Source organism: Echiichthys vipera, assembly GCF_963691815.1.
Source record: "Echiichthys vipera genome assembly, chromosome: 21".
NCBI lineage: Eukaryota > Metazoa > Chordata > Actinopteri > Perciformes > Trachinidae > Echiichthys > Echiichthys vipera.
Window position 1 is genome coordinate 15,115,658 of NC_139846.1, and position 15,349 is coordinate 15,131,006.

The following is a 15,349-nucleotide window of genomic DNA, read 5'->3' on the forward strand; positions in this document are numbered from 1 at the left end:
AGCAAGATATTATGTACAATAGGGCTGGATTTATCTTTTTAAAAGTTATAATATCAGTACCAATACAAGTACCCTAATGTAATAACAATACCAATTGTGTCCTTCATTTCATACCCCTTTTTCCGATTTCATATGATACCCATCATGTGAATGGGAGCATCTCGTGGGCCAAACAAAAATTTAAAAAAAGTGAAGAATTCTCTTTCTATATACAGTATATATATATATATTTATTTATTTATTTATTTTGATATATATATATATATATATATATATATATATATATATATATATATATAAATATATATAAAACTGTCAAAGTGCATTTTAATTTTTTTTGTAAGTTGATATAAATGTAAGTGATTGTGTTACATAAAGGCATATAATATTATCTAATGTCAGTCACAGGCCCCTTAATTGAATTTAATCTAAATCCTATCCTGTCATGCTTTGTCAGCAAATATTGTATCACTGCTCAAAGCATTGATATATTAAGTCAAATCCTCCATTTATTTTTATCAGTCAGTCGTTAACTTTGTCTTTCTGCCAGTTTTGAGATGAGCAGTTGATGTACAGTGGGTTTGGGGATCATTTTGGCTGAAAACAGCGTCCTTTTACGGCCAAAAGCATAATAATAATTGTATTCATTGTTAATACAGCCTATACCTCTGAAATGTAGGTTGGAGTGCAGTACCTGAGTGCATGTTCTTCAAAGCCCTACAACTCTGCCGTAGAACATCCAACAGTGCATACAGTTGAAAGCTTTTTTACAGCAAGTATAATCAAAGATACTCGACCTCCCCTGCAGCGGAATCTATCCGTAAGAGATTTCATCCATCATTCCCCCAGTCATGTCCTGTCACCGCTATAGCTATGATTGATTATGAAATTAGTAATTGGATGATTCAAAACTGCAGTATTCTATGGAGAACAAAAAATAAAATAAAAAATTCTCCACTCACTGATTTCTCATTCTCGACTGTGTGAGTGGAATTTACCCTTGGATGGATCTACTTTTCTTTTCAGTTGAAGTCTGGTTAACATCACGGTAGCATTCCATTCTCCTGTGAGGAATGTGTGAGGCGCGTATGTGCCCTTTAGAAAGGATAGATCAATGAGCTGGTCCTGTAGTTAGTAGTCACCCTTGATATTGGCAGTGAGTGCAATCACTTTGCTTCTTCACCTCAGAGGTGCAGAGGGCAAATGCGTTTGTGTGAATTGCAAGTCAGTTTTAGACTCGCGTCTGTGCACAGCTGTAGAATGTGATAGTGTAATTTTGCGCCCAGTGAGACAGTCAGCTACCCGTTATCCAAGCATGTAATTAAAGCTTTAAAAATGTCACTATTCCTCAGTGGTGGGCTTTATGCCCCTTATCGTCGCAGTCCCAGGTGAGTGTGCATGTGTCGCTTTGAGCGGATGGGTTTAATGTTTGCAGAGTTGGTTTTAAGTCCTGAGGTGTTGTGGCCATACTCGCACCACTGCCTTGATCAGGCGTCAGATAACAGCGCTCCTGTCGGACTGGCTAATACACCGAACAGAGGACAAAGGCTTTGAAGTGCAAGAAATCTTTGATGCCATTGCATTACACAAGAACCTAAATGTTGAGGAAATGACAGAAAATTATTCAAACATCCACGAAGGGATTGTTTTGATCATCTCCAGGTGAAAAGAAACTTGATCTCATGCTTACAAATCAGTTTAGGGTTTTGGGTTATGCGGTAATCTTGGGTGCTGCCTGTTAAGTCAAAGTCATCGATGACACCGGCATTGAAGAAGTACCCCGAAACTTTGCTTAACACTTACTTTCCTGTCAGAGAGGTACCTTTGTAGTATCTTGCTGAGGTGGTTTTTCGATATAAATTCTCTGTAAGATGTAGTTTTGAGACAGGGGTGACAAACTCTCGGTTTCTTCTCTGAGATTCAAGCCACTCGAAGTCACAAGAATGTTGTAACAATTTGCTCCCTGTGAAAAGCGATTTCTTAAAACTCAAGAGCAGCTCAGACAGTAGCCCTAGGGTGTGGGCTGCGTGTCAGAGCCGCTGTCTCAACAGCTGACCGGTGCCGAGGTCAGCCAAGGGAGTTTTTCTCAAGTTGACACTGTGTTATGCAGACATCTCTCAGTTGCAGCAGCAACCTGGCTGCAGAAGAGGTATAATACAAATGTACACTATAAAGACATTTATGTATTTACCATGTGCACTGTCTTATACTGTCTCATGTATGTATAAATCAATACTAAGTGTGGATTTCTTGTCCTCTTTTTTCTTGTGTTAAAGCTCATCTCTATCTATTTAAAGGGAGTATCTTTCGCAGTCTTTCGCTGCTGAGAACTGAGGGTTGAAGGCCGAATCTTTCTCTTCTGATACATTTAACACCAAACGGATACTTCAATGGTCAAAAATACGATCATATCATTTAAGTACAGTGAACCCTCTTCTGTCGAGCCAATGGAATGATATTGTATGTCCAAATATTATACTGTAGCTGAACTTCTTTCAGTATTTCTCAGCCTGTAAAGCTCGGAGATTCATTTGCAAAGCTGAACCCTTTTTATTGCAATAAAACTCGTGCTCTGTGAATTCATGTTTTATATTTTATTAACAGGTAGAGAGAGGGCTTGGGAAATAACGTTAATTGGCACTTAAAAGCAGAGTGTCTGCTGTCCACAGATCCTGATGAAGCAGGATGTTTCATTCCTCTGTCTATTCTGCATGTGGCCTTGTTTCATTTTTTGAACTCCTTTTGGTTATTTGTTTTGTTGTAAGAAATCTTTAAAGGAAAGTTTGAATTTTGGGGGGGAAATATACTTATTTTCTTGTCTTAATGCTAAACATACAGCCCACAGCTGGCTAACTTAGCTAATTAGTTTTTTAATTCATGCTAAAGACTAGAAACGAACACTAATTAACACACTGTATCTGGTTTATTTCATCAGTACAAAAAATTAATTTTAAAAACAACAAATTACTGTTTTGAAGGGTGTTATGTGTCAAACTGTTTCTTGGCTCCAAGCAGGTACCAGACAGCCAGCAGAGATATCCGGGACAGAAAAAAATGTTTATACACTTTGTTTTTTGTATTTATGAAACAAAGGAGATATAAGGCTGGTAAGCAGATTTTGTTACCTTTGGACAGAGCTTGGCTAGCTGTTTCTCCCACATCCAGTCTTTATGCTAAGTTAAGTTAGCCGGATGCTAACCATAGCTTCATATTGAGTGTACAGACATGAGAGTGTAATCAATCATCTCATCTAACTCTTGTTCAATGAGCACATTTCCCAATTTCAAACTTTCTCTTCATAAGAACTAAGCACAGTTCAAGAAATGAATACAAATGAAAAGCTTACTCAGTGTGTCTATTTTCACAGTACCCTTGTCAAAAAACCAAGAAGAAAACCAACCAACCTCAGAAATGATTAATTCTCTGTAATTATGAAGTCGACTGTATAGGCTACAAGTCCTGTCTCTGCCTTACCTTGACCTGAATTTTGAAGTGAACCATTTTAAAAGCCCTGCTCTGTATTCAAAGGGCCATCCTGACTGGAGTCCTGTAATAGTATCAAGTCACAGGTCATATTAAAGTACAGTACCTCGGGCAATCATGAAGGCAGCAAGATGCAGCCATGTCACGCTGGTAATCTAGTGTCGTGTGAGAGCTTTCACGCGGATGTTTCTCTCTTTTCAGGGCATGATGTCACTTTCCTTGCCACATATTGCGTGATGTTGAAGCCTTTTCCTCGTCTGGAAATGTGTCGTGTAGAAACGCTCACGCAGACCACATTCGGGCACGTGGTAATGCATTAGCATGAGCGCTAAGCCAGTTGAGTAAAAATAACAGCAGGATTTGGGAAGCTCTGGAGAGCTAGGGTGGGACTCAGACGAAATTGCTGGGTGTGTTTTTGAGCGAGTCAGCGGAGAGTCAGTGTGTGTGTGTGTGTGTGTGCATGTGTGTGTGTGTGTGTGTGTGTGTGTGTGTGTGTGTGTGTGTGTGTGTGTGTGTGTGTGTGTGTGTGTGTGTGTGTGTGTGTGTGTGTGTGTGTGTGTGTGTGTGTGTGTGTGTGTTTGTTTGTATTGTGGCTCAACGTGTATGTGTGTAAACGTGAGTGATGTACATCCTAGATTTAGCCGGAGCAAAGCTATGGTTGTGGTCAGGCAAGTCATCGGGGCTAGTTAAAAAAAAAAAAGCCTTTCACCTCAGTATCTTGCTTTGGCGTGTTTACGATTCATTTTGTCTTTCAGCATTCACAAAACACAAAAATGTAACATCAGTGCAACCATTACTCGGGAGCAGAGGAAGTTGACTTTTTCTTAAATTGGCCCCAAGACTACTTACTGTAAAAGCTTCAGCAGAAGTTTTGTGAAACAAACTACGAGTAACTTGAGTAACTGATGTTTCCAGAGAAGCTTTCTGCTGTTGCCACCAGCACTTGTGTTTCATCAGCTGTATAACTTCCCTCCGTATGCTGAGGGCAGAAAACACACAGCAATCTGCAGCTATGTTTTCCAAATCTAATGCAGCAATCGCAAACCCAACAACATATTTCGACAGGGAAAACTGATCCTGTATTTGTTCCGATTTAATGTTTATTCCAGTACAAAGCCGTCTGGGGCACATGTTGGACTTAGAAGTAGATTATGTGTAAGCAAAAGTATAGCTGTACGCGACAGAAATATGAGAACATAGTGACTTTTCAGAGAGGAAGTGCCAAAGTACTGTTTTAACTGGATTTTAAAGTAAAACTAACATTTGAAATGTCCTCACTCTTTATGTTGGAAATTATAAACAGAAATGATTCTGCTGCTAATGTGCATGTTTTTCCTTTTTTCAAAATACGATGAAACGTTTTTCTTTGTTTGTTTTTTTACGTATCTGTGAAAAAGCATTTCCCAAGGCAGCAGCCACCATGAGACATACTGTCAACTTCTGCTCCATGATGCACTACTGACTGGAGCACATCACAGCCCTGTATAGCTTTTAAACGTTAATAAAAGTACAAGGTAAAATCCACTGTCTTTCTCTCCATATGAAATATTCAGCATAGGAACAAAGTTGCATTTCTTCCGTGCTTCAGTTTATAGAGTTTCAGAACAAATAGCCTACAATTAAAAAAAAACAGTAATAAAAAAAACCCTTTTAAGTTCAGATCAACTCAAAAAAAATATTTTATAATGAATTATATAATGAAAAAAATGGTAGCAATAACATGAAAAATATGAAGAATATAAGCTTTACATTTCCGATGATATATTGAGCAAATTATATGTATGTTGCTCAAATAATGTAGTTCAAAGTCTTTTAAAATAAGGCAAATGGATACGCAAACAGGCTCAAAGTAAAATATGTAATATTTAGAAAATATTGCGTGTAATGTACCATAATGTGCTCACAAACACACAAACAGAATGACCAATTTGATCCAAATGCATAGAAATATCAGAATAAAAGAAGCTCGGGTGTGAAATACATTCTGGGCTTGAGAGAACACTGGGAAAAAAATGTGCTCAATTTCCTGTGTGTGTGTGTGCGTGTGTGTGTGTGTGTGTGTGTGTGTGTGTGTGTGTGTGTGTGTGTGTAACAGAGAGAAAGAGAATGAATGTGAGACTGGGAAAGACTGAAAAAGACGAATTGCACATGTGCACATTTGATTTGCGCATCAAGACAATACTGTGCAATCGCAGATAAGCTTTTGAAACAAACAAACCATCTGATCGGGATGTGATTTTCAATCTCACTCTTGGAGAGACACAAACAATTTCTCCGCACGGAGTTAACCTGCACCCTGTTCCGGGGTACGTGGAGCGGAAAGGACCGTGCTGTGCAGCCGATATCATCGCTCTGTCGTTCTCTCTGTCATCCTCTGGTGAGCCTGTGAGGCACCCCGGTGGACTGAGGGGATCTGGAAGCACAAATAGTGAGGGAAAAGGTCAATTGCAGGTAGAGACAGAAAGGGGCAGGGGATGGACAATGATAGAAGAAATCCGAGACATAGCAGCAGAAGAGAATCCTTGTGACAGCCATGAAAGAGGAGAAGTCAGTCAGTTAGCCGCTTGGTCTGTCAATCATGTTGTGTTTTTTGCAATCATTCACACGTTCAGGCACCTCATCAGACTCTCTGTCGGTCAATAAGATCATTTGTCAGTCTGTCCACCAGCCTGAAATTCTGCGGGTCATCTAGTTTGTCCGTCACTCAGTCGGTGAATCAGTCGGTTGTTAAATTCTTTATCAATCTATTACTTAGTTCAATCACAAACTAATCAGTCGGTCTCAGCTGTCATCTTCACACAGACAGACAGATAGCAAAATAAAAAGCAGACATCTATGCAATTTCTGTGTATGCTTTGGTCTAAAATTTCAAGATGCCAAAATCACAGCTACCAATTGGCAGACAGAGACTCAGAACAACAAACAGAAGCTGGCAATAACCCGTCTGATGGACAGAGTGATAAACAGGCAAACCCCCCAGTCGATTGGATCCAAACACACACACACATAAGCACTCTGCCTGACAAACATACAGCTTTATGAAGCAGCTCTGTGGTGCCCGTGTGTGCTCGTGTGCTCTAAAGCAAAGTCTGGGTGGATTTTACTAGTGAGTGTGTGTGTGTGTGTGTGTGTGTGTGTGTGTGTGTGTGTGTGTGTGTGTGTGTGTGTGTGTGTGTGTGTGTGTGTGTGTGTGTGTCCTGTCTGGCCAGAGAGAGAGAGAGGGAAGCATCTATCAGCAGTACTGTGTTGTGACCCCGAATTCACACTCCCCTGACTGTGTTTGGACAGATGGATCATCACTGCACCGCTCACATTTGACAAACGTGTTTGTATGTGAGCCTGCCTACCTGCATGTGTGTGTGTGTGTGTGTGTGTGTGTGTGTGTGCATGTATGTGTAAGTTTGATGGAAGCAAAGCCGGGAGCGTATTCATTATGTACAGTGTAATCCAACCATCATGAAGTCCCCCCTCAGACAAAATCAATAGTGGTGTTAATATGATCCTCTCTCCACTCATTACTGCAGGAAGACTTCAATTGATTAGTTAGCTGACACCTCAACTCCCACAATGCAAAGATGCAGGGTGTGTGTCTTCGTGTTGACTGTACTGTCTAACCTCCGAATGTGCCCTTATACAAATTTCCAAAAGTATGCAGCAAACAGCTATTGCCTGTCTGAGCCAATCCATTATTCAGCTCGATGCATTTTGCGGTAAGTAGACTTTGCATCTGCAATGTTATTCTTCCACTTTAAGAGGAGTTAGCCATCTAATATGCTGTCTTTGATTGTAGGTTTTAAGAGGACATGAGCCCACCAAAATTGAACATGCTGCACAATATTTTAGTGGATAAGATTTGGCGTCAAGATAAGTATAATAACAATAACAATGATAATGTGATTATTTCACCTGTGCTACAGCTCAAGGACAAATATGTCACAAGGTACTCAAATATTTTGCATGAGTCAAGACTTATTGTCTTGTGATAAAAACTTGTCTTTGGTTAGGCGCCTCACAGATAACATAAAAAAAAGAGTATAAAAAAGTAGCAACAGTCTATTTGACCTTGATTAAAATTGATATTTCAGTGTGAATGAAAGAGTTTCTGTAAGTTCTCTGTTTGGCCAGAGGTGCTCTGAAGGCTGCCATGTGAGGATTTGCACAATGAGCATGTCGATGAACAGCTCTGAATGTTATACAGATCATTAGAGAAGCAGTGTAATACATTTTGACCATTAACACAAACTCAACGCATCATTGGATCATTTGACGAGGCAAATGAGAAAAAAGAGAAAAGAAAGAGTTATGTGTTAAGATTTTAGATATGCAGGTAAGGGTTATGATAAAAAAAAATAAAGCTCCAATGTGTCCTAACAGTTCATACCGAATGATATCTTGTGAAAAGTTATGCACAATGTTTATGCGTTATCAAGACAAATATCCAGCAAAATCATCAATTGTCATAAAAATTTCATTTCATTTCATTACAAATGCAATTTATATTTGAGAAGGTTGAGATTCTATCTATTGATATGAAACAGAAATCGAAAGTGTTGAGTACAATTATCTCCTTTTTGTTTGTTATATTGTACAGTTATACGTCAAAACTGTAGTGAAAGTGCTGTTATGATGTCAGTATAACTGCCAAAAGACCATTCAGTGTTTCTTTTTGCTGCAAGCCGCTCTGTTGTGGTAAAAGAAAATAGGCAACGCCTCTATTCTCTAGCCAAGCTGCGCTGCTCGGTCGGGCAATGTGGCCACTCTAACCTGGAAACGTGGGCGCCGAAACAAAAAGCAACCGGTTCGGTGACGCGCTTCTGGCGTGTGCAGTCTGGGTCTTCTGTAGATGCAGTCCTGCACATCCTTGTTCACAATTACATGACTTAAAAACAAAGTGGTATTAGTACAAATCGTGAAAGATAACCGCATGCAAAGCTCTCACCAGTCTCTGGCTTCTCAAAATCCGAGCTTAATACACCTAGCAGGAATATTGTATTGTACTGTATTATCTGTTCTGTACATGTAATTCAAAGGACAACATAGTTTACACTGTGTTTGATTTTTTTTTGTGTGGCTAGGACTCCTTTGCAAAGTACCCTGAATGCACCGGTATGTTATCCATCACCGGGTCCCAGGGTGATTTCAGTGTGTTTGTGTGTGTGCTGTGAATGCACTGTTACTTTACGAGTGTGTTTTTGTGTGTCCGTATGTGTAGAGGTGTGAAAGACAGAAGAGAAAGAAGTAGGAGTGGGAGGCGGAGGAGAAGGAGGAGGAGGTGGTGGTGGTGGAGGCTTGTACTAATACCCTGGAGATGATTTAGAGTTTAGACCACCGTACAGCACAGACAGCTCTTCCAGTTTTCTCCCACAGGACTAGTCGGTGGCTTGTGGTGAGTTGGAGAGAAAATAGGATCCACTAGAGATCACTTCAGGGGAAGAAACAACAGTTCAAATGGTTTGGTTTTAAATCAAGTCACAGCTGCCTGTCTCTGTGCTCTGATGCAAATGCATGTGTGGGCATAAATCAGGTTATCTATGGGTCTTTAAAGTGACGTGAACTTGAAAAATGTTTTCATGGATTATACTGTAAAGTACCGTATCTTTTAGATTATACGTTTCACCGTATAATGATTTTCATTAGTTCATGCAAATACAGAGATGGAACTTTTGGGGAGATTTATTTATGCAGAAGATGGTAACTTTCTAGAAAATATGTTGTTTTTTACACGTTTGTTGAAACTGTCACTATATCCTGACAGCACAATGAGAGAGACGATCTGAAAAAGTAATGTATCTCTACCTCCATCTTCTGTTTCTGTCTGCTCCCAGAGCCCTCTCTGCGTGCTAATTCCCACTGCGCCCGGAAGAAAACAACCACTCAGAGTTGAGCGTTCTCTGACGCAGTGCCAATGACTGTGACAGAATGATTCATATTTGAATATGTTTCACAGTTCGATCGGAGTTCATGAGCAGTCATTGACGTCTGAGAATCCTCCACTCTGATTGGTTTAGGGTCAGGGGCAATGGATCTATCAGATGACATGAGGAGCAGACAGAGAGAGGTAGAGATAAACTACTTTTCACAGATCATCCGTCTCTTTGTGCTGTCAGAATGTAATGATCGTTTCAGCAAATATGAAAAAACATTTTTTACCGAAAGTTAACAACTTCAGCATTAAATCCTGATGTAGAAAGGCAGGCAGAAACAATACGGGTTAAGGTACATTTCGACTGTGCTAATAAATACTCAAACACGCAACAAAAACATACTGGACATCATGTAGATCCAGTCTTCATCATCAATGATAGTATTTTTTTATTCAAAATGTTTTTTTTCTTTTGTTTAATTAAAGAAATACTTCACCGGTGGAATCATTGACCTGTATTAAAAAGCGGGTCATATATATTAATGTTACATACATTTCTAACTTGCCTTCTTGACCGAGAAAAGGCAGAAAGTGACTTCATGGCGCTTATGGATCAAAAACAACAACTCCCATAATCCACCTCCCATCAGCTTCAGCTGCTCGTCGCTATATTGCGGCTCGTAGGTGTGGCCACGAACATCTGACGAGCACCACACCTTTGAAATCCCGTCTTCCATATCCTACTTAGTATCTACCGCCATTGTCGTTACTTCACCAGCTTTCTCCACAGCGCCTGTCATCTGAGCTTAGCGTAGCTTCCTAGTAAGATGGTGGATGTAAGTTTTGCAAGTGAAGTCCCACCCACTGATCTGTAATAGGTCTGTAGCGTCAATGGGTCCCCTCCCCTATAAGCGGGTTTGAAAAATAATGAACTAGTGCTTTCAGTTTCACCAGAGTCCTTCTCTCAAACACGTCCTGCTTTAAATGTCGCAGAAATATTACTGGGTTTCTAACACTACAATGCTTAAAGCAAATGTGTGACGTATTCCTTTAAAGGCAGCATAGGGAACCTTTTCTCTATGATTAGGTCCGCACATACACACGGGCAATGCTATATACATTCCTGTTGCTGTTTTGCCACTATTCTACTGATCGACAGCTGGTGACGCCATGTATGAAGAAGTGAAACAATTCACCAACAAAGGTGAAGAAAAAGAAGATAACAAACTAGCAAACTTTAATGGAAACACTCCACAATTTGAAATATTCAACAATCTGTGTTTCAAGTGTTTTATAGGTAAATATCTACATTCTTTTGACCTCAAGGATACACACAATGTGCTTTGGTGGTGGTTTGTTTTCTTACTTGGAATCTCCACAGGGCACCTTTAATATTCAACTCAACAACAGCTGAAAGGGTTTTAAAACACCCTTTGAGTTAGTAAAACGAGAAGAAACCATCAGTGATAAAGAAACTGATAATAAAAAATACTTACATAATAGTCTGTTCTTGAAAGAGAATTACAAATGGTACGCACATGTTGTGTGTTTGCAGACGGGAGGTCGTGTGCAGGGCTGTTGCAGAGGGAGTAAGGTCAACAAAGAGCACACAGCTCAGCGGCCTCGGCTCCTGTCAGCCTGCTCTGATATGCGTTTGTACGTGGGTATGTGTGTGTGTGGGTAAGTGGGTGAGTGTGTGTGTTGGGGATGGGCACATATGTACAGTACAACGCCAAAGCCCTTTCTAACCATACAAACACACATGCACAACTGTAAAAACATCAATAATCTCATTTTCTACATCAAGTTCCCCCTTGTGGCCAGCAGATTATAAAATATTTCCCCCTAAGTAAATGCAGACATAAAAGTTTATAAGACTGAATTAAGTATGACAAGAGGAATGTCCTATAGACTACCTGGGGGAAAATGACTCACTCGCTTTCAGCTGCAACAGGTAAAATTACTTTTTGGTGAGGGGGAAGTAAAAGTCAAAGACTGTCAAGGAAACTAGCAGACAATGAAAAGTGACATGTAAAACGACAGCTTGACTAAAGCAGAGGTGCAAAGGAGCACGGGAGCCGACGTGTGAACCGTCAAGACGAAAGGGAAAAAAGAACAGAGAGAGGCGACTGGCACTGGCTGTCACTTGCTTTCCATGCTGTGGATGACAGGTGTTTTACAGCGCTCTGTGGGTGAAGGCAAACCACATATCCCCTCCGCTTGTACATTTATACACTGGACTTTGAATGAATTCCATATAGGCCCCAAGGTCATGGAGTCTTTTCACGCACACTGAAGGCAAAGTAAACTTTCCATTAGAGAAAGCAAAAAAAGTAAAACCACCACACTCACAGCATTAGGGTTTTCATTTGAAAGCAGTAGAGAGGTGCCTAGATGTTCTAGCATAGAGCCACTCAGAGCTTCCCAGCACTAAGGGGGATTCATACTTCCGAGAGAGGTTTTTCTAATGAGTGCAAATGTTCAGCATGTCTTTTTTCTTTAGATCACGTCACATAAGGTTATGGGTTTTTTTGCAGCTCGCAGATTTTTCCATATGTTGCTACCATCCCACAACACATACAGTATTAATAGTAGTTTTTTTACAATTCTTATTTGCTGCCCACCCTTCGCATTAAATCAACTCTGTCACGGAGGGAGGATTGTTCTGTTCTTGCTCTACCAAGCACCATTTTCCTCTTCGGGCTGGACAACAGATGAAAAAACCTATTTCACATGCAATAATAAAAATGCTCCACAGGTTCAGCTGCTGAATACATTTTCTGTTGTGAAAATTTAAGCAAAGCAACTGGCACTGCCACACACGCTGCTCAGGATGTGGCGTGCAGTCAGGGGGGCTTATTCTTCTGTTGCGCACAGTATGAATCATTCTAGGTAATAGCATCACATAAATGATTAAAAAGTAATGATGTAGATGGTCTAGACGGCTCATCAATTCACCCCCACACAGAAAAGAAATCATGAACAATTGTTGAGTTGTGAAAACTGCTTTGTTGTTCTTGCGGTGAATGACTTTTCTGGGATGCATGAATCTGCAGTAAGTATTATATAATAATCACATCTAGTGATTTGGGGGTTTGGTTGTGAATAAAATCATAACAGATTTACAGCAGCTATAGGATTTAATTGACCCACAAGGAGTGCTATGCAGTGCAGCTCCTTACATATATCAGTCACATATTCACAAACAAACAGACTCTTAATAAGGAAAATCACAAACACATGCGTGCACACAGCACACAATGAACTATTGCTGCCCTTGTTTATTACACACAAACAAGAAGCCCCTCTGCAGTGGAAACAAATATGGGCACAAAGGGCACATCATTTCAGATATGAGAGGAGGCACGCACACATACACACATTAGGTGTTTGAGGCAATGCAGAGCCATGTCTGATTCATGAAATAAAGGTTAGAAGTGTGAATTATTTTGGAGCATACGGCCTGGTGTTCAAAACAAGCAAAACATCTAACACTTTTCCCCACAATATGTCATGCTCTCTCCTTTTTGCACCTCTAACTCTTGTTAACCCTTTGCTATGATTTTTCGCTGGTTTTTATCTTCCAGAGTGAACCTTTTTAGCGAGACGCTGTACTGTGAAATAATATGAAATAAGTCTTTGTTTAAACTAAAAATGCTTCTTTCTATCCTTTCAGGTGTCTCTCCAATGCTCTTGGCCCCTGAGGCCTAAGGAGAAGTAAGCCAAGCCCAGGCCCCCATGGGACGTCCTGTTACCCAGCATGCACTGCTGCTGCTGCAGTGCATGCTGGTCCTGCGGCCCGTAGGCGTGGCCAGTAGGAGAGGGCCGGTGCTGCTGCCTGAATCGCCCTGTCACAAGACAGAGCACCCACTCATCCCACACTCAGGTAAGTGTTCAAACACAGACACACACACACACACACACACACACACACACACACACACACACACACACACACACACTCACACACACACACACACACACACACACACTAACACACAAAAGAGGTTTAAAATCTGCTAGAATCTGAATCTTTTTAGCCTTTTCAAAATGTAAATGCTTTAGCCATAGTGTTTTAGGATAACATCCTATACATGTACTGTATGTTGTCATTAAGTGCATATTCAAGGCCCTTTATATGAAATTCTTATTTTAAATGTGTCAGCAGGAAACATTAAAAAAACAGCCGGAGACTGTGTTTTCAAACAACTAGCCAATTTGTTAGCTAATTATTTAACTACAGCTGATACCTTTGTTCCTTCCCCTAGGACAAAAAGCAGACACAACCTTCCTCGTATGCCTTTACTACACAGCTCTGCAGTTTTTAGAAAATGCTTATTCCTCATCAGATTTCATCGTCTTTACCGTTTATCTTACATCGCTATTGACCAACTAAACTGTAATGAAATCATATGAAACTTAGTCGAAAAAAAAGCATCAATAGCGATCAATTCCGTCCTGTCTACCCTGTGTGAAGCAGCCAAATGTCATTGAGTTGTTTTCAGTCCAGCAGAGTCCCAGTCAGATAGTCACATAAGATTCCGTCTGGGGCGAAATGGACCAGAAGACCAAGGTCACTCCATGTGACCAAAAAAAAAGACATCCTTAGTAACCCTGCCCTGCACAGACACAAGGGATCTTCCTTTACAACCCGTTCTCTCTCTTTGCCTTTCAGTCTTTGTCACTTCATTGTAAGCTGAGGTGGCACTCCTCCCTCTGTGCCAATTGAATGCAGTGATGATGACTAACAACCCAGCTAACGTCCCTGCCTTGTGCTTTCTGCATGAGGGGGATCACACACCATACAGTGGGTCAGCTGTGGTCAATGCTTTTGTGTTCTCTAATGTACCAGAATGGCCCATTAAGCTCCGGCAGCCTACTGCTTTGGTTAAAATATAATAGCATTAATAAAAAGTGTCGACATCTCAGTTAGTAATCAGACATGCTTCACCGAAACAAAGCCTACACTGTACAAAAGAAGAGAAAATAAATTGAGAAGGGCTCAGGGGCTTCTCTTTCTGTGCGTCAGTGTCTGTATAAGCAGCTGATCAGTGATGATGTTTTTCTTCTGCAGGAAGGCCGATAAAAGACTTTGTTGGAGACTTTTTATCTAATGGAAGATTTTGTATGCGAAAAGCTAAAAAGTCAGTTTACCCAAGTTACAAAAAACCTTCTTTTTAGGTTACTTGGGAAACCATTCAACTCAGTCCAGCCCATCTGCATTCAAACTGTTAAAAGGTGAAATTATTGTTCATTAAATTAAAATGCACTGATGCAGAAACTTACAGTTGGCCTATGCATGTAAATTTCATTGGCTTGTTAATGCTGTTGACCCCTAAAAGTTAATTCAAAGTTTTAAGCTCATACGCTTGCTTTGACACATCAGCCTTGTTTCCCTGGTTTTAAAGATCTAAAGCAAGTTTTTTGTTCTGTTTTATTTTTGCATTATGATTCATACATCCCAGTTTTATTTGTTTTCACCTTATGGAAGAATCAGGCCCGGAGCATCTACCGTATTTTCCGCACTAAAAGGCGCACCTAAAAACCTTCAAATTTCTCAAAAGCCAACAGTGTGCCTTATTATCCGGTGCGCCTTATATATGGACCAATATTGAGCCACAACAGGTCTCGCAGACTCTATTTTCCCCCGTAGAAGAAGTAACGCGCAGTGCATGTTGAGATATATGACTGCGCGAAGCGTGCCGTTTCATTTCAATTTGTGTGTTTGTGTAAAGACCCCAAAATGGCTCCTATTAAGAGACACGCTTACGACGCAGAGTTTAAACTCAAGGCAATTAGTCACGCAGTAGAACACGGGAATAGAGCAGCAGCGAGAGAGTTTAACATTAACGAATCAATGGTGCGGAAGTGGAGGAAGCAACAAGATGACCTGCGCCAAGTAAAGAAAACTAAACAGAGTTTCCGAGGGAACAGAGCGAGACGGCTACAGTTGGAGGACAAACTCGAACTCGTAACCCCAGCCTCGACTGTAGCGTCTATTCT

General features: G+C 40.5%; 1 protein-coding gene across 3 annotated transcripts in view; it reads left to right on the forward strand.

The window, feature by feature from the left end:
* The window catches only part of sema5a (sema domain, seven thrombospondin repeats (type 1 and type 1-like), transmembrane domain (TM) and short cytoplasmic domain, (semaphorin) 5A), a 119,358-nt gene that overhangs the window by 20,455 nt on the left and 83,554 nt on the right, over positions 1-15,349 (forward strand). For all 3 annotated transcript variants that reach the window (XM_083935732.1, XM_083935733.1, XM_083935734.1), the window contains exon 2: positions 13,023-13,232. In XM_083935732.1, coding sequence (XP_083791858.1) covers positions 13,085-13,232 — 148 coding nt within the window. In that variant the 5' untranslated portion in view covers positions 13,023-13,084. The remainder of the gene's footprint in view (positions 1-13,022; positions 13,233-15,349) is intronic.